Source organism: Vicia villosa, unplaced genomic scaffold, assembly GCF_029867415.1.
Source record: "Vicia villosa cultivar HV-30 ecotype Madison, WI unplaced genomic scaffold, Vvil1.0 ctg.000081F_1_1, whole genome shotgun sequence".
Classification (NCBI taxonomy): domain Eukaryota; kingdom Viridiplantae; phylum Streptophyta; class Magnoliopsida; order Fabales; family Fabaceae; genus Vicia; species Vicia villosa.
The window spans coordinates 1,022,633-1,041,670 of record NW_026705004.1 but is presented as its reverse complement, the minus strand read 5'-3'; the positions used below and the strand labels follow the sequence as shown (position 1 = coordinate 1,041,670).

General features: G+C 33.5%; 2 protein-coding genes and 1 long non-coding RNA gene across 3 annotated transcripts; 1 reads left to right on the top strand and 2 right to left on the bottom strand.

Moving 5' to 3' along the window:
* Positions 1 to 413: 413 nt before the first annotated feature.
* Positions 414 to 1,231, top strand: LOC131623806 (uncharacterized). The gene is made up of 3 exons (XR_009290309.1): positions 414 to 645; positions 738 to 810; positions 1,191 to 1,231. It is a non-coding gene; the product is annotated as an uncharacterized LOC131623806 (long non-coding RNA).
* Positions 1,232 to 14,572: 13,341 nt separating this feature from the next.
* Positions 14,573 to 15,046, bottom strand: LOC131623822 (uncharacterized mitochondrial protein AtMg00310-like). Its single transcript, XM_058894830.1, has one exon. The coding sequence runs from the start codon at positions 15,044 to 15,046 to the stop codon at positions 14,573 to 14,575; it is 474 nt and encodes a 157-aa protein (XP_058750813.1).
* A 1,174-nt stretch (positions 15,047 to 16,220) lies between these two features.
* Positions 16,221 to 18,615, bottom strand: LOC131623833 (small ribosomal subunit protein eS6y). The gene is made up of 6 exons (XM_058894837.1): positions 18,523 to 18,615; positions 18,322 to 18,386; positions 17,653 to 17,710; positions 17,454 to 17,562; positions 16,732 to 17,004; positions 16,221 to 16,638 (listed from the first exon to the last, which is right to left on the bottom strand). The coding sequence occupies exons 1-6, from the start codon at positions 18,526 to 18,528 to the stop codon at positions 16,400 to 16,402; spliced, it is 750 nt and encodes a 249-aa protein (XP_058750820.1). The 5' UTR covers positions 18,529 to 18,615; the 3' UTR covers positions 16,221 to 16,399.
* Between the last annotated feature and the right edge of the window lie 423 nt (positions 18,616 to 19,038).

Genomic DNA, 19,038 nt, shown 5'->3' with positions numbered 1-19,038 from the left:
GGTAATGGGTAATAAGATAATGTAAGAGTATATGATCTAATGGTTAAATTAAATGGTACATGGGTGAAACACTTAGTTGGACCCTCACCCTAGAAGCAACCTTAAAAAATATATATTAAATTTTCTATCAATTTTTTTTATTGAAAAAAAACCTGATTTTTTTATCTACAATATAAGAAAGTTTTATGTTCTGGAAATTACGTAATTGCCCCTTTGTGTTCTGCCTCAGCCACGTGGATGCATTGGTTGTGTTTCTATCTTCTGCTGACTTCATTTTTTTTTTTGAATAAGCATCTTCTGCTCACTTCATATTTCCTTTCCTCACTTCACTTCACGTTTCCTTTGTCTTCAACCTTTTCTCTCTCTCTCTCTTTTATCTTTCTATCATGACTACTGTCCTTCTCCTTCCTCTTCATTAACCTTCTTCCTCTTCCTCAAGCTTCATTCTGACACAACATCGTCACCATGATCTGGTATGGTTTGTTTGCTCAACCTATGGAATTTGTGACTTCTATGTTGTTTATTAACATGATTATTTTTTTCAGATCTAATGCTTCCATGGTAGGGTTTTGATTTCGTTGTCTGTGTGGTCGGAGTTGAATCACATACGACGAAGAAGACGCTGATTTTCCTCAGATTTTAGAGGTCCGATTTTTACTTTATTATTTTACATTCATTTCAAAATCTCCATATTTTTCAGTTTTACCCTTTTTAGATCTGTAACCGTTCAATCGCAGATATCCAGAGCGGTTCGTTGATCGAACCTTTTCAGATCCCCTTTTCATATGGTCACTACTATCCATACCATTGGTAACTTTTTGTTACTATGCTTTTATTTGAATCAACTAAAATTATAAGCAACTATGTTTTTTAACGCTCTGAATCTACATGGCTCCACCGCTGGAGAAAGTTATAGACATTAACGATACCAAGAATCGATTTATGGTGTGCGAATAAATTGGATTGTGATTTTAGGGTTTCATTTATTTTTTCTAATTTCTTCTGATTTAGTGTTTGTTGTTTTAGGTTTGATTGTGTTGGCTCACGCGGAAAGGGGGAAGATGCGCGGAAAAGGAGATTGTTTCTTCCTTCTCTTTCTGTTTCTGCAGCAAAGTATGTTGTTCTTTTCATCTTGCTAACAAAAATATGCATAAGGTTTTCACCAGTTACTTTTATGTTTTGACATTCAGATCTGTAGCGGCATCAACGGGTTACCGACGATTAGTGTGGTGGTGGTGGTGGAAATGGGTATCCGACGACGAGTGTGGTGGTGGTCCGATTCGAAAAGGTTTATGTATGACATTTTCAAATTAGGTTTCGTTATTAACTTTCTTTTGTAGAAAGTGCAGGATTTGAACTAATTATTATAGATCTGATATTATTATTATAGATCTCAAAACTCGCTCATTTGGTGATGGATTTATCTTATGTGTTCGATCACGGTGGCCGCCGGTGATTAATTAGAAGTAAGTTAGGTTTTAACCTTATTTTTTTCTAATTTGCTCTGTTAATATGATTGCTTTGTTAATATGGTGAAGACATATTGGTGGACATAGACGTTTCTGAGAAAAAACCATATTGATACAATAATTTTATTTTTGTCGGTCTTTATGATACAATATTTCTCAACTTTGATAGTTCTTTTTGGAATGGTCAGAGATGAGTGGTTGGAGCAGCTGTTGCAAAACAATCTATCCTCTCGCTGTTTGTTTTTACTTCGTCTACTTCTTCTCTGTTCCATGTGTATTTTAGTTGTGCAGGTTGTCGTAATTGTCGGTGAAAATGTGTATAGGGAACGGGTGATGGAAACATTTGAGAAGGATCTTCATTTACCGGTTGTTTGTGTTGATGCTGTAAATTCAACCGGTTGTCTGGATATTGGTATAACTCTTTCGCACTTTCGTACAGTCTCGCAATTGCTTATTACATAATTTCTTTGAATGAATATGCTATGAACGAAGCTTCTAAATCAATCGACATTGGTTTTATAATGGTAAATATTATTCTTTTGCAAGGACAGTCAAGACAGCAGGCTATCAGGAATAAATTTAAGTCGACTACAGATAAACAAGAAGCACCAAGTATTAGAGAGGGTTCCTCGTGCTAAATTGGACGATGCCGAACACTGGAGGGCAGTTACCTTTGGGCGGCATGGTAGACGATCCGGATGATCGTAACTAATACAGGAAAAGGTTTGCAGAGTTTTTGAATGGTGAGACTTGCTTCTTTTTTCTAAAACAGTGGCTGGAGCTATTTACTTCAGGTATTAAAATTTTGAATAGGGTCTCTAGCTTTTACTATTTACATACATGGAGAAGCATGTTCAATGTTGCAGAATTAGAGGACTGTCTTGCGAAGCCAAAAATATCGACAGGGCTTCAAAGCGAAGTTGTTATGTCTAATGTAGCGCAGATGGAATACAATTAGTGAATCGTTTCTAACACTGACATTGTGAAGCAATGTTGGCATACTTAAAGAGAGTGCTTTGCAGGAAAATGATTTCAATCAATAAGTGTTGTTAGATAGTGGCTGGGGTGTTACACCACTATATCACGGTTGTAGGTTTGTGCAGGTATTAAATACATGACATTACAATACATGTTTATTTATCCTTCTTCCTTTTGCTGTATAATTGTAAATTTTTTCGATCGAGGTAATTATTGTATAGAATTGCTTACCGTGTTTCTGTTTTTGAATATATGATTTTCCCTTTGAATTTCGAGAACTGGATTTGGCTCTGGAATTGACATGCACATCTTTAGATGCACATGTATTAACTGACCCCAAACTGTACTATTTATCTTAATTGTATGTTTTTATATTTTAGAATTCTGCACTATATAGCTTTGTTATATAAGATCATTGCATTAATACTGCAAGAAGATTAGGTTATGTGGTCTAGAAGCTTAAGTATATAATTTTATTATTCTAAGGTATGATTTAATGAAGTACTCTGCACTAAATCCAAATGAAGTTTGTGAGTAAATGTAATTAATGTATTTTTTTTATTTTTCTGTGTGTTTTAGTTAAATTTAGAAAGGAGAGATTCAATAATGTGTTGTAAGCATTTTCAATGATTTTTCTCTACAAGTATCTTGCTCAAAGGTTAGTGAATTGTTTTACTGCAAGTTTACATTTTAAATGAACTAATTGTTTTACTGAAATAAACACTGAGATCGTGGTCTTCTCATGAGTATAGTCCTTTTACTTTCGATATTCAAATACATTTTTTGTGAAAATTATTTGACATTGTTGGCACCTTGAACAATGTATTCGTCGGTTTAAAGGAACAATGGGCTATGTGGCTCAAGATGAAGATGCTGGGGAATTATGATATCTGCAGAAGTTGGGAGTTTGAGCCAGCGGTTGGACATTGGTGGTTCGTGTTTGTCATGACTTGGTGGCGCCGTCCGTTAAATTTAGCAGTCCTGGAGGGTTGGCAGCAGGTAACCTGTGCGTGTTTGTTGCTCTGACTGGTATCTGCCTCTTTGATTTGGTGTTGTGTAATTTTTGACAGGACCGGGAGCAGATTCGGTTCATTCAGATGTGAGCTTACCGTGCATTTTGAGGCCCGGGGTTCTGCTGGCTTTTTATTGGTATCAGGGGTAGATTGCTAGGCTTTACACTATAGTAGGAGTTGTGTTCCTGTGAAAATGGAGAGGTGTGGAAAGTAGTCTGAAGCGAGTGTTGGCAATCGGCGTTTGTGAGGTATGGAAAGTAGTCCGAAGCGAGTGTTGGCAGTCGGGAAAGGGTGGAGTATGTACTTTTAAGACAACAACTCCTTGTATTTTTATTAGTAGCTTTGGTGTTATCTTTGTAATTTGTTTTGGTGTGTTTCTTATATGTTGTACTTTTAGCTTAGCAGCAACACTGCTTGTGATTGCAGTTGTTCAGTAATAAATCACCTTTGGCTTTGCAAAAAAACAAATTTTAGACTTCTAATCTCTTACAATTTTGATTACATCTTCTTATAACTTATAACTCAGTACAGAAAATTCAATTAATTTAACTTTTCTTTTTCTCTTAAATCAATTATACAAATGAGTAGTTTTTAAGTAATATAACTCAGTACAGAAAATTCAATTAATTTAACTTTTTCTCTTTCTCTTAAATCAATTATACAAATGAGTAGTTTTTAAGTAACTTTCAAAGTAATAAAATTATATGATACACTTTGGATATCAATGCAAATGTGTAGTTTACTGGAATAGCTATTCTGTTAATGTACTATGATGTCCGTTGATTTAACATGAAAAGAGGAAAACAAAAATAGTGACTCAGCATTATAATATTCATACATACTAAATAGCTTATGGAAATAAGAAATAAGATCTTCTTTCATTGCTTAGATCTTTTATATTTTTTTCTTCAATATTGCAAACAATTGATGACAACTTTATGCACGGGTAACCCCATCACTTACACGGGTAACGTACCAGTACCATATTCTATAAATAAATATTACTTTTGATTTATTTTAATCAATTTAATAGTTTTATTAAAACAATATAACTTATATATTTCAATTTCATATAAAACTTTTTTGACTTTTTTACTTAATATTATATGTATATGATAAACCCGGTCCAACCCATACCAGTACTCTGTGGACGCACGGATAGTACACGAGTATCGTGTGAACGTACGGGTAACCACCCCAAAATCCGTGTGAATGCACGGGTACTAATATTTTTATTTTGAAGCAATTTTTAATTCAAAATAAAATAATTTTTAAGATAATATAGAATCATTATAGTAAATATTATTGATGTCTTTCTTTTAAAATTTAAAAAATTGATACAATTTTGTTTTTATTTAAAAAATATTTCTTTCATTTAAATATTTATCTTTGATTAACTTATATATATTTATCTTTGACTATTATTTATTTCTTTTTTCTTTTTTTTTAATATTTTTTTTAAAATTTGTTTGAATTCACATGATAAACTGGTGACGTATCTGCAGTCCACACCAGGACACGTGCGCACGCACGGTTAACCAGGACAAAATTCGTGTGAACACACGGATAACACACCAGTACAGTGTAAAATTATGTTTCTACTGATTTTCAACTAATTTTGATTTTGAATATTTATTTGTCACTTACAGGTGTTTTTATTATTATAACTCTATGAATCTTTAAAAAAAAAAATTTATTTTTCACATTTGGTTTTTAACAAATTATGTGTTTAATTGTTTTTCTTAATAATAGAAGTTTTTAAAAAGGTATACAATTTTTTTTGCCGTTTATATCTTTTCTTTTTTTCAATAATATTTTGATATTTTAAATTTGTTTGAATTCTCATGACAAGCTGGTGACGCCTCACCCGGTCCAAAACGGAACCCGTGCGAACGCACGGGTAATACACTAATACAGTATGAGCGCACAGGTAACACACCAGTACTCGTGCGAACGCACGGGTAATACACCAGTATCGTATAAACACACGGGTAACATACTAGTACCGTGTAAGCGCACGGGTAACCATAAAAATTCGTGCAAATGCATGGATTACACACCAGTATCATGTGAACGCACGGGTAACACACCAATACCGTGTGAAGGCACGGGTAATCATACCAATATCCGCACGAACGCATAACTTTTAACGTTTTTTATATTTTAAACCACAATCCAAATTTTAATAAATACAACGTTAAACTTAATTCTTTTAAGTCATTATCTTTTTGGTCTTTTATGTAAAATTATGTTTATGCTCATTTTCAACTAATTTTAATTTTGAATATTTATTTGTCTCATTTATTAAACTTTATAAATCCTTTTATTATTACAACTCAATCAATCGTAAAAAAAAAAACATTTCTTTTCTATTTTTCACAATTGATTTTTAACAATTTTGTGTTTAATAATTTTTCTTAACAATAGAAATTTTTAAAAATCTATACAATTATCTACCAGTTTATTTTTTTCCTCAATAATACTTTAATATTTTATAATTTGTTTGATTTCTCATTACAAACTGGTGACATATCCAAGGTACACACCAGTACCCGTGCGAACGCACAGGTTATTACAACAAATACGTATTTTTTATGTGAGTTATCCTAAATTATGTTTCTATTGATTTTTAACTAATTTTAATTTTAAATATTTATTCATCTCATTTATTAAACTTAATATTTTCAACTAATTTTAAATTTATATCACTATCTTTGAACATTTATTTTGTTTTGCTTTTCCACAATAAATGCAAAACCAGTACCCATGCGGAGATAGCAATTTATCTGGTATATCCGGTCCATGCCAAACTAGTACCCGTGCGGAGATAGAAAAATTATAAACCCTACATAATTTTGAATAATATATATTTTATAATACCAATTATACATCTGAAATGAATGAATGCGCGTCCCATATCAGAACCCGTGCAAACGCACGGGTTAGTTACTAGTTTTCATTAAAAATCGACTTTTCTTATTTTGAGATTTTTTCAAGAAAATTGATTTTTTATTTTCGCAAAAATTTAATTTTTTTTTAGGAAAAAATCGACTTTTCAAATTTACGAAAAAATGACCTTTTTTATATTTTTGAAAAAACTGAAATTTTTTTATCTTTGAAAAAAAATAAACATTTCTAGTTTAAGGAAAATATGAATTTTTTATTTTTGAAAAAAATTGACATTTCTAATTTATAGTTTTTTTAAAAAAAAACTTATTTAAAAATACAGTAAAGAAATATTATATTTTCAAATTAACTATAGAATTGGATTTCAAATTAATTATAGAATTAGATATGTATTAAACTAATTATATTTTTAAAATCTATTATATTTTCAAATTAATTATAGAATTGAATTTATATAAGTATTTTCAAACAGTAAGGACATATTATAAATTTTAATTAGCATTTGTATTTATAAAAAGTATATAAATTTTTTTTGATGATAAATTTTTCATTTCAATAACATTAGCTAACATAAATTTCAAATTACAAAAACCAGTGAGTAGGAATTTAAATTAATAACAATACGTAGGCAGCAACAAAGTGTAAATTATCAGTACGCAGCAACACACGTAGCAACACAGTAACTCCGTATAAAATTTATTATTTTTTAAGGGTTAAGTATATATTTTATTCTTATAAATATCTCAAATTTCATTTTTAATTCCTATTAAAAAATGACATATTTTAGTCCCTATAAAAATTTTATACATGCATATTTAGTTCTTGCTATTTTTTAAAATTTTATAAACTTTTTAATTACCTTTAAACTTTTAAATTGTTTAATAATATTTTTCATACATGTTTAGAATACTATAAAGTATTTCTTTACTAAGTTATAGAATTTTATAAAATGAGAAGAATAAAATATGAATTTTTTAAATTTCAAAAGATAGTGATGAAATTAGTGCAAATCTCGACTTAGAAATCGAATTTTGAGTTCCTTTTTTTTCAAAAAACTTTCTGTAACGTTCTAAATATGTCTGTAAAATAATCATTCAAAAATATATATAGGTTTTACAATAGAGACTAAAACTACGTGCATAATAATTGTGTGGGGACTAAAATATGTCATTTTTTTAATAGGGACCAAAAACAAAATTTGGTAATTTTATAGGGACCAAAATCATACTTGCGGGCTTACTAGAAGTTGAATCAATACAAATGGGAGTCCCTAAGCTGCTGGCAATAGCGAAAATAATGTTAGGTCTCCAGTATTCTTGCGACAAACCATGGATCCTCACCCAGACTTGGGCAGAAGATTGGTTAACATTAGATGGCACAAAATCTTTTGTCCATGGAAAGAGTTTGAGAGTACTTGGGTTCAACCCTTTTTTTAATTTTAATTGTTTTATCTTTTTAAGAAATTTTACACCTTTAAATTTTGAAGGTCTATTAATTATAACATACACCATCAACACCTAATATTTTTTACCTATCTTCATCTTCTTCCCCTTTCTTTATCTTCATCTTCATTACCATCTCCATTCATTTTCATCCAAATCCCATAAAAATTTCAAAAAAAAATCAAAATCAAAACTTTATAATACCAAAATAAAACCCCAATTATGAAATTTGCTTTGATTCACAATTATCATGGAATTTGCATTAATTCACATTCTTCTTGCAATGAGTATACCACAAATCAGTTTAACTTGACCATCACATTATAACCTTGATGTTTTTGTCGTCCAGCTTTATCTTTACTCCAACGCAATGAAAAATCTTCATCCGAAGCTGCATACACTATTTCTATTGAAATCTTTGTTAAGCACAATAAAACTACAGCATAGAAGCCATGAATGAGTAATGGAAAGCTTACATTGAAGAAGAAGAAGGCAAAATGTTTATTTCACAACTGATTTGTAAATGTACATAGTGTCAAGCATATATAGCTATGTTGAGTTAGTTACACTATAACTAACTCCTATAACTAACTTAACAAACTATGTATATGACGGTTACTTATACATCAAGTAAGATCATTATATGCCTTCTTTATTGTGCTTAACATCCCCCCTCAAGCTGGAATAGATGGTCAGCATTCCAAGCTTGCTTTGTAAGACACTAAAAGGTCCAACATGCAGAGATTTTGTTAAAATGTCTGCTACTTGGTCCTTTGAAGCAATAGGAAGCAAGTGTAGAACTTCTGCCTACACTTTATCTCTCACGACATGACACTCGATCTCTATGTGTTTTGTCTTCTCATGAAACACAGGATTAGCAGCTATATGAAGTACAAATTGGTTGTCATAGTAGATCACAAATGGTCCAGAATGCTTGATTTTAAAATCATGTAGCAAGTACAAGATCCATTGGCCTTCACAAGTAGCTTGTGCCATGATGACCTGGATACAACTGTCTGCTTCTTGCTCTTCCAACTAATTAAAGAATCTCCAAGAAAAAGCAAATTAAAGTTGATGTTGAACTTGTTGTGTAGTAGGGTCTTAATGTTGGTGATTTCATCAACATCGGTCCCTCCTAAGACCAAATCATCTACATAAACAAGGATGATTGTGAAGTGAGGACCATTGGATTTGCTGTAAAAAGAATAATCTGACTTGGATTGGATATAGCCATAATGCAAAAGAGTCTCAGTCAGTTTTGTGTTCCATTGTCTGCTTGCCTGCTTCAATCCATAAAGGGATTTTTGAAGCTTGCAAACAAGATTAGAATGAGGAAGTGTGAGACCAGGTGGAGGTTGCATATACACTTCTTCATTGAGTTCACCATGTAAGAAGTTTGTGTTGACATCAAGTTGAAACAATGGCCAATGATGAGCAGCAGCAATGGTTAGAAAAACTCTTATGGTGGTCATTTTAACAACAGGATTGAAGGTGTCCATGTAGTCCAATCCTTCAGTTTGGGTGAAACCCTTAGCAACTAATTGTGCTTTGTACCTCTCTACAGATCCATCAGCATGTTGCATGAGTTTGAAAATCCATATACATCCAATAGCTCTTTTATGTTGAGGTAGTTGAACTAATGCCCAAGTATTATTCTTTATGATGGCATGTAACTCATATTAGATGGCATCACTCCAATGCTGATTACCAATGGCTTCTTCATATGTATTTGGATAAGGAATTGAGGAAAGATGTAGAATATATTGATTGTGAGCAGGAGATGTATTATGATAAGAAAGAAAGTTGGATAAGGGATACTTACTTTGGGAAGAAGATTGAGTAGCAGCTGACTTGTTGAATTGGACTGTATTCTCAATCAGATTGCAGTGGAAATCTTGAAGGTAAGTAGGGACTTTGGTAATTCTGGAAGATTTCCTAAGTGGAATGGTAGGGTCAGGAATGGGCATAGGTGTAGTAGAAGGTATGTTAGAAGATGGAGAAGGGGAATTATGGACAACATTGTCAGGGTATGACTAATTTGTGGGTTCAGTGGAAACAGACTGTGGTGGAGGAATAGTAGGTTGAGGAATAGGCTCATTGATGAAAGGAAAATCAAAGAATTCATTTGAAGATTGAATGGATGGAGAGGAATATGTATGTGGATATGGTGGATAAGGAAAGATATGTTCAAAGAAGACAACATCTCTAGACAGAAAAATTTCCTTAGATTTCAAATCAAAGAGAAGATGACCTTTGACACCAAGTTTGAGTCCTAAGTAAATACATTTTCTGGATCTAGAATCAAGTTTCTTTCTATGTGCTTACAATGTGGAAGCATAGCATAGAGAACCAAAGACTCTAAGGGATTTTAGGTTGGGCAGACTGGTATAGAGGATTTGAAAAGGTGACTTATTTTGCAAGAAAGGTGTGGAAAGTCTATTAATGATGTGAATAGCATGGCTGACAGCATAAGACCAGAAGATTTTGGGAAGATGGGCTTGGAATAAGAGGGCTCTAGTGATGGCAAGTATGTGTTGATGCTTCCTCTCAACTATCCCATTTTGTTGAGGGGTACTAACACAAGATGTATGATGGAGAATGCCATGAGTTTGGTAGTAGTCATGCAATAGAAACTCATTGCCATTGTCTCATCTTATACATTTGATGGTTTTATTATGTTGGGTTAGAGCCATGGACACAAAGTTTTTGATCAAATTTCTAGTTTCAAATTTGTGTTTCATAAGAGATCCAAGTGAAACGAATCTTGTCATCTACAACAGTAAGAAAGTACTTGTGACCATTAATAAAAGGGATGGAAAGAGGTCCCCAAATGTCCATGTGGACCAAATCAATACTTCATTAGACACATGAGTACAGTCAGGAAAAGGCAATCTTTTCTGTTTGGCATAAAAGCAAATGTCACAAGGTATACTAGAGGAATCAACATTGATGAAAGGAAAATTTTTCTTTATTTCAATTAACTTGACATTAGAAAGATGTCCAAGTCGTAAATGCCAAAGATTACAATCAGTTTTAGGTCTAAGGTTTACAAAATTGTGTGGTACTGATATAGAATTAACATGAGAAGATTTGGGAATGGTTGCAAGTGGCTGAACACATGCTTGTTGGCATTCATGTCCTAAAATATCTCAAAGGCAGTCATGGAAATGATTTGTTCTTTAGTTCATCATCTAACCTTACACTCAAAGGATTCTCAGATTCAGATTGGAGAGCATGTATCGATACAAGAAGATCAACAACTGGAATTTGCTTTTTCCTTAGAGATTCCTTAATTAGTTGGAAGAGCAAGAAGCAGACAGTTGTATCCAGGTCATCATCAGAGGTATAGTATCGTGCATTGGCAGAAGATACTTGTAAAGGCCAATGGATCTTGTACTTTCTACAAGATTTTAAAATCAAGCATTCTGGACCATTTGTGATCTACTGTGACAACAAACCTGCACTTCATATAGCTGTTAATCTCGTGTTTCATGAGAGGACAAAACACATAGAGATTGACTGTCATGTGGTGAGAGATAAAGTGCAGACAGGAGTTCTACACTTGCTTCCTAATGCTTCAAAGGACCAAGTAGCAGACATTTTAACAAAATCTCTGCATGTTGGACCTTTTAGTGTCTTACAAAGCAAGCTTGGAATGCTGAACATCTATTCCAGCTTGAGGGGGATGATAAGCATAATAAATAAGGCATAGAATGATCTTACTTGATGTATAAGTAACTGTCATATACATAGTTTGTTAAGTTAGTTTTAGGAGTTAGTTATAGTGTAACTAACTCAGCATAGCTGTATATGCTTGACATTATGTACAGTTACAAATCAGTTGTGAAATAAACATTTTTCCTTCTTCTTCAATGCAAGCTTTCCATTACTCATTCATGGCTTCTATGCTGTAGTTTCACAATCTTAATATCAATTTTATGTTTATTTTTACAGTTTGATGATGGATGAAATCCTTTCATGTTTCTTTGTATATGGCTCTATCGACAAGGGGTTTTCTCTCCTTGGGCATGCATCTGGTGTGATTTGTTTGATATTCATGGTATCATTAAGCTAAAGGTGAACTAAAGCAAGTTTCATGATAATTGTGAATTAAAGAAAATTTAAGATAATTGTGTGAATTTTTTTATGAATAAACATTTTTGGAAAAAAATTACGCAAATAACCATGTTTAAGAAGAAATTACGCAAGTAACCAGATTTCAGAAATGATCAAAATCTATACGACAACTCAGATGACGCATGCATGTAAAATTAAAGAGCTGCCGCCACTTCATATGACGCATGGGTGTAAAAAATTCACGTGGTGCCATCTCATTTGGCGCATGCATGTAAAAATTAGGAGTACGCACCAAATGAAGTGGCGCCTAAGTGGTCGTCATAACCATAAGTTCATTGTAAAAGAGACGATTGACCACAATGAGAGGCTGGCAAGACAATAGTATAGGGTTTTATGGGTGTTCGCGGTGCGGTTTTGACGGGAAAAAAATTTGAACCGCAAGAGAAAAAATTGTGCGGTTTGGTTTGGTTTGGTTGACTTTTAGAAAAAAACCAAACCAAACCAAAGCGGTTTGGTTCGGTTTGGTTTGTTCGGTTTTTACAAATATTTTATTGAGCCATACATACAAATATAGATGACAACAAAAATTTGTATTTAGACATTCATACAGTATCAAATAACAACAAAACTCGTCATATTTTGACAACAACTTTCCATTTAATATGTAAAAATTAAATTAGATAAAAGTGGAATAAGTAACATAAAATAATAACATAAAACAATATAAAAATTATTATAATGAAACAAAAAAAAATAGAAGAGACGAGAGATTAGTGAAGATGAAAAAGAAAAAACAAAAGAGTTAGGAGATTAGAGAAGAAGATGTGCGATAAAAACGAAACTGAAATAGGGAACATTTGCATAAAAATGAGAAAGTGGAAAAGAAAGAATTCAAGAGAGTAAAGATTAGAGAAGAAGAAGGAAGATGTATGCGGCAAAGAAGGCGCGATAATGCTATTAGAGATTTGAGAAGATCAGGACTGAAATCATATGTGTAATGATGAGAAAATTGTTCTTAATCATAAGGATATGGTATAGTAGATTTAAGTTTGGGTTGGATGTGAGTTAAGTAAAAGTTAGGTTGTAACATAAAGCGGTTTGATTCGATTTGGTTCAGTTTAACAAATACAAATCGCAAACCGAACCGAACCATGCGGTTTTGTTAAAAATGACCCAAACAAATTCGAACCAAATGTGGTTTTTTGCGGTTTCGATTTGATTTGGTTTGGTTTGCGGTTTTCTATTGGGTTGGTTTGGTTTTGAACACCCTTATAGGGTTATACTGCCATCTCGTTGGTGCATGCGCCATATGAAGTGGCGACAGCTCTTTAATTTTTCATGCATGCGCCATCTGAGTTGGCGCATAGATTTTGGTCGTTTTTGAAATCTGGTTACTTGGATAATTTATTCATAAACATGATTATTTGCGTATTTTTTTTCAAAAAAATTTCTCAAATTTAGATGATTAATGAAAATGGTAATAAAGAGGGGAAAGAAGAAAAAGATAGGTAAAAAAAATATTAGATGTTGATGGTGTATATTACAATTAATGGATTCTCAAAATTTAAAGGTATTAAATTAGTTGGAAAAAATGAAATAGTTTTTTTTTTGGACGGGAAAAGATTAACTCATTTCATTAATAACAATATTCTGAATACATACTGGAATATCAAAGAAATTATGAAAACTATCAAGAAATGGAGCCACCCGTGCAAGAGCATGAGCAACCTCATTAGCTTGTCTTCTGAAGAACTTAACATGAGAGTTCCTAAAGAAAAGAGCCATCAACCGGTTACATTCTCCAGTAATAGCTCCAAGATCCGAGTCATCTGGTCTCGAAATGGTCACACTATCCACCACTCGCTTGGCATCTAACTCAAAATCCATATTGTCGTACCCCAAATCATGGACCCAATTTAAAGCTTTCAAAAGACCTAGAGCTTCTCCAATAACAACATTGGTACAAGGCATAAACCATTCTGTCCGGGCTACAATGAATTTACCCGTATCATCTCTAATGCAAGCACCCAAACCAACCTTATTTTGTGAAAAAGCTGTATCAGTATTGCACTTAAACCTGCCCCTATGAGGTTTTTCCCATCTGATATTAACTGGCTGGGAATTAATAATCTCATTGTTGGGACGGTGCTGCTGGGCCTCTCTCCAATCTGTCAATAACTGATATGCCCGCTGACATAAGCATCGGAGAGTCTTCCACCTGATTCCAAACATGATTATTTCTCCCTTTCCAGATATTCCATAAGGAGACTGAGAAAAGCGCTTTTTGGTCATGATTGGATACCTGTAAAAAGGAGAAAATCACAGACGCAAATGACTCTCCATTACCACTAAGTTGCTGTAACATAGACCACAGTCCCACTTTTTTCAAACACTCGATGCTTTTAGGACACTGGAGAAAAAGGTGATAATTATTCTCTTCGCCAACTCCACACGCAATACAATTGGGGGGACAACTAACTCCTTTATCCAGAAATCTCCTTCTAGTAGGCACACAATCTCTACACAAACGCCACATAAAATTCTTAACTCTGGGAGGGGCCTTGATATTCCATAACAAATTCCAACACCCATTAATTCTAAGATGGGAGGTATCAATAGCATCATTGATACAATACCTATAAGCGCTTCGAACTGAGAACTTGTCATTAGATTCATGTTTTCAAAACTATTTATCATTATGAACCGCTGCAAATAGATGAGTGTTTTGAATCTTTTTAGTTGTTTCTTCTCCTACAAGCGCATAAATCAAATTATGGTTCCATTCTTTACCATTAAGAGTTATCAAGTCCGACACTTTAAGATTACTCACCACCAAATTATTAGGCCAAGGATTAGTCAGTGAAGTACCATCAACCAACCAATACTGATCCCAAACCGAAATATTCTCCCCTGACCCTATACTCCATTTCAATCCTCCCTTAATCACAAATTTAGAGCTCCAGATGCTACGCCATACATAGCTAGGATTATGACTAATATTAAAGCTTAGATAATCGTTATTCGGAAAATACCTGACTTTGTATAGACGGGATACAAGAGAATCTGTATTAGTCGTAAGCCTCCAAGCTTGCTTACTTAACATGGCCAGATTGAAAGCATTTAGATTCTTGAATCCCATACCTCCTTCACCTTTAGGCATAAACAAACGATCCCAGAAGAGCCAGTAAATACCTTTGGCTCTATCTCTTTTATGACCCCCACCAGAACGAGTTCATCATCTTCTCAATCTCATCAATCAAGGAAGATGGAAGAAGGAAGAGACTCATCATATAAGTCGGAATAGATTGCAGAACAGATTTAATCATGGTTTCTCTCCCTGCTTGCGATAAGCTTCTGCTACTCCAAGAATTAATTTTGCTCCAAATTCTGTCTTTAACAATCATAGAAGGAATATCGAGATAATTTCTGGTGCCCAGAACCTGTTGAACCCCTAAACACGTAGCCAACTCTAACCGAGTATCAGGATTAACATTCCTACTGCAATAAAATTCAGATTTTTGGAAATTAATAGCTTACCCGGATGCTTCCTCGTAAGTGGCTAGAATATCCTTCATAACATTAGTTTCTTCAATATTAGCTCTGAAGAAGAGAAAACAACAATCTTCGGCGAACAAAAGATGAGATATTATAGGAGCATTTCTACAAATTTTAACACCACGGATATCACCTCTATTTATATTTTCCTAATAAGAGCAGTAAGACCTTCCGCACAAAGAATGAATAAGCACGGAGATAAAGGGTCTCCTTGTCTCAGCCCACGCCCCGGAACTATCGGAGCTTACAGAATACTCCGGAGCTTACAGAATACTCCACCGTTCCAACACAAAGCATAATCCATCCAACCCATTTTTGGCAAAAAAACCATAGTTAAAATTTAAAATACAGTATAATCAAATTGTGATCACAAATAATTTTATCTCATCTAAGACATGCCAAAATGAACTAAATTGGCTATCGAAATATTTATATCTTTTAAAGTTAATATTGCAAACTACGAGACTAGTTAAGCCAAAAAAAGTTGTATTCAAATTATGAGATTATACTGATAACCACCTTTTTTTTAAAATTAATTTTTCTTCATGTCCAAAAAATATCTATTAAACTACAAATGTATATTAATTTTCTAATAATAATTATGGAAATTTAATTTTTGTTTTGGTTAGAAATCTTAACCATCAATCATTCCGGAAAACAATACAAGGAGATATAACACCCACAATATTCAATGGTTAGGATCACAAGTCACCTAACTATTACTCGTAATGCATAAATAAGGTTTATAAAAGGTAGGGAAGAAATAAAATGGAAACATATTTCAACAAGTCAAAATTAACTCAACAAGTGACACTACATGGATAATACTTTAATAACTCAATGTATGGAAAGTAACAAAAACCATAAGCATTTGTCATGACAAAATCATCATAAATTAACAGTACCAAAAACTGCGGTGATGATTAAACTTCACCAAATATCTGTATCTGACAGCAGTCTATGCGGTGACAGGTGCCTTGGTAGCACTTGAAATCCTAGATCTCTTCTTGGCTAAACTCTCACTGCGACGATCCCTCTGCTCCTTCAACCTTGAAGCAAGAAGCTTCTGGTAATCAGCCGCCTCTGATTTTGCCTTGGCAATTCTCTTCTTCTTATCGGCAATTCTTGCTCGCTTTCTTTGGAGAGTGAGAGGAGTAACCAGACGTTGAATCTTGGGAGCTTTGCTCTGCTTTTTCCCTAAAACCAAAATAACCAGTAGTGTTCAGATAATATTATCATAATATGACTACATCTGTCCAACAGAAAAATTACAAGGATCCCAAATTTTACCAGCTTTTGTTGTAAATGTTCTACGGTAGGTGTTGACATACTTCCTCACATCATCCTCCTTTGACAGGTTGAACAGCTTACGGATTTTGGATGCTCTCTTAGGACCTCTCATCCTTGGCTTCTCAACATCGGTTAGGCCAGGTAAGTCATTCTCACCCTTCTTCACAATTACCAAGTTCAGAACAGAGAGGTCGGGGCTAACAATGCACCCACGAACAGATTTTCTTCTGCGCTCTCCAGTACGTCTTCCGTGTCCTCGGAAGCAAGGAGTCCCTGTTCATGTAAACATTGAAAAAAAATTAACATCTTCTGATAAGTGATGAGTTCATTGCTCATGTAAACATTGAAAAAAAGTAACATCTCTTGATAAGTGGCAAGTTCCTTGCTCATGTAAACATTGAAAAATAACTAAGATCTTTTGATAAGTGATGACTCCTAATGCAAGATAATATATGAATAACATAGATTTTAGTAAAAGTAGGTAGGATGTAAGATTGAAACTGACTTTAAAATATATTAACAACTTATCAACAAATAGACAGCCTAATTATAACATAATTTTAGGAAGTATTCACATCCACAATGGTGCTGTGCACTTGCTTACTGCCACAAATTGTAGCTTCTAATTTTTCAGGGTACAAGTGCACTGGAATGGGAGAAATCCTGATCCACCATCATGATACAATTAAACATTACATTGAAAAACTACATAAAAGACCTACCCCGGTGAAGCAAAAGACGAACACGGCCAGGGGTCAGCACTCCCTGCTTCATTGGAAATCCTTGTTTGTCACAACCTCCAGTAATTTTAAAGACATAACCTTTAAATTCCTGTTAGCACCAACAATATATCATGAGTATCAATTATATATATTCTGGAAATTTTGAAGCAGGCATTTGATTTTGAGTTAATGAGCATACCTCACCAAGGGCATCTCCATTGACCTCTTGTGAAATCCTCTTGTCCCAAAATGCTCGCCTGATAATAAAATATAGGAATATTAAGATGGGAGAAAAATCAAATTTCCAGTTCAACATCTTCGGAGCCAATTAAGTTTCTTTCATAGGATTGTGACATATGACTTTTCGAATTAAGTTTCTCTCATAGGATTGTGACATATGACTTTTCTAAAGTTTAAAAATTCCATATATACTACACTATGTAGCCCCGACACTTCTGAAAAATTATGTGTCCGTGTCAGTGTCGAAAACTGATACCAACACTTAATGATTATGTTTAATTAGTTCATTTTTCTCAAATTAGTACCAATGTATGTCAAATATGTGAATGCTCCCAGTTGCATCCTTCATAAATACTACACAAATATTTTATAGAACTTCAATAATTGCTAAAAATTAAGTGACTTTTACTCTAATCATTCTAATTTCTCTAACCTCCCTCATTTTACTCGCTTTATAACAAGCAATTCATTAACTCATACTAATCAGCTATGATATTTGGATACAAAAATTTAATTTTTTTAGGCAGCAACTATTAAATTATTAAGCTGTAAGAAACTTGGACTAAAATGCAGTGAAAATGAACAAGTCTTTAATAAATTAAACAAGTTTAATGTGCGAAGAGATTACAGTTTCTGATCATCATCGATCTCAAGCTTCTTCTGGCATCCAGTGGTGGGGTTAGCAACGTTGAACTGAAAAACATAAACAAAATTCAGTAACAAATAGACAAAACGAAAAATCAGATGCAAAACGCAGAACAAAATGAGAAATCAGAAATAAGCTAGTTCGAAATCAAAAGCAAGAGCTACGGTTTCAGTAGAAGAGAACCTTCATATTGCAGTCTTCTTCAGCAACCGCCGCGTCGGAGTCTCTCGGAGATCAGAAAGCTCAGGACATGCGCACGGTGATGAGAAATTAGGGTTTTGATTATAACGAAGTTTATATTGCTCTCTTGGTGTTACACTTGGGCCTATATTGGGCTTTCTTCATGTGGGCTTTATCTGAGATATTTTATCCAGCCACCCCCACACTTTGACCTTGGCACCCCATAATTGCAGTGTTTTGGCTATAATACCCTTGTGATATTTTATGTTTTTGAAATTTTTTTGAAGTTTTATTTTATGTGTATTCAGGATTTTGAATTTTTTTTTAGTTTTTACCGAATTTTTGAAGAATTTCATAAGTTTTTGCCGGATTTTAAGGGAATCTCATGAGTTTTTATTGGATTTGAACTAATAGATTTTTCAAATATACTAGCAAATTTTTCAAAAAACAAAAATTTTAAAACACTCTAAGTTTTTATTGGATTTTTCAAAAAATATGTGTTTTTATCGGATTTTTCAA

Excerpts from the sequence above, each read along its gene's own strand:
- LOC131623822 (XM_058894830.1), bottom strand. The coding sequence starts at position 15,046 with ATGCCTAAAGGTGAAGGAGGTATGGGATTCAAGAATCTAAATGCTTTC.
- LOC131623833 (XM_058894837.1), bottom strand. Across the intron at positions 17,711-18,321 it reads ATCGATGATGATCAGAAACT|GCGAGCATTTTGGGACAAGA; the intron begins GTAATCTCTTCG and ends TTTTATTATCAG. Across the intron at positions 16,639-16,731 it reads AACATTTACAACAAAAGCTG|GGAAAAAGCAGAGCAAAGCT; the intron begins GTAAAATTTGGG and ends TTTTGGTTTTAG.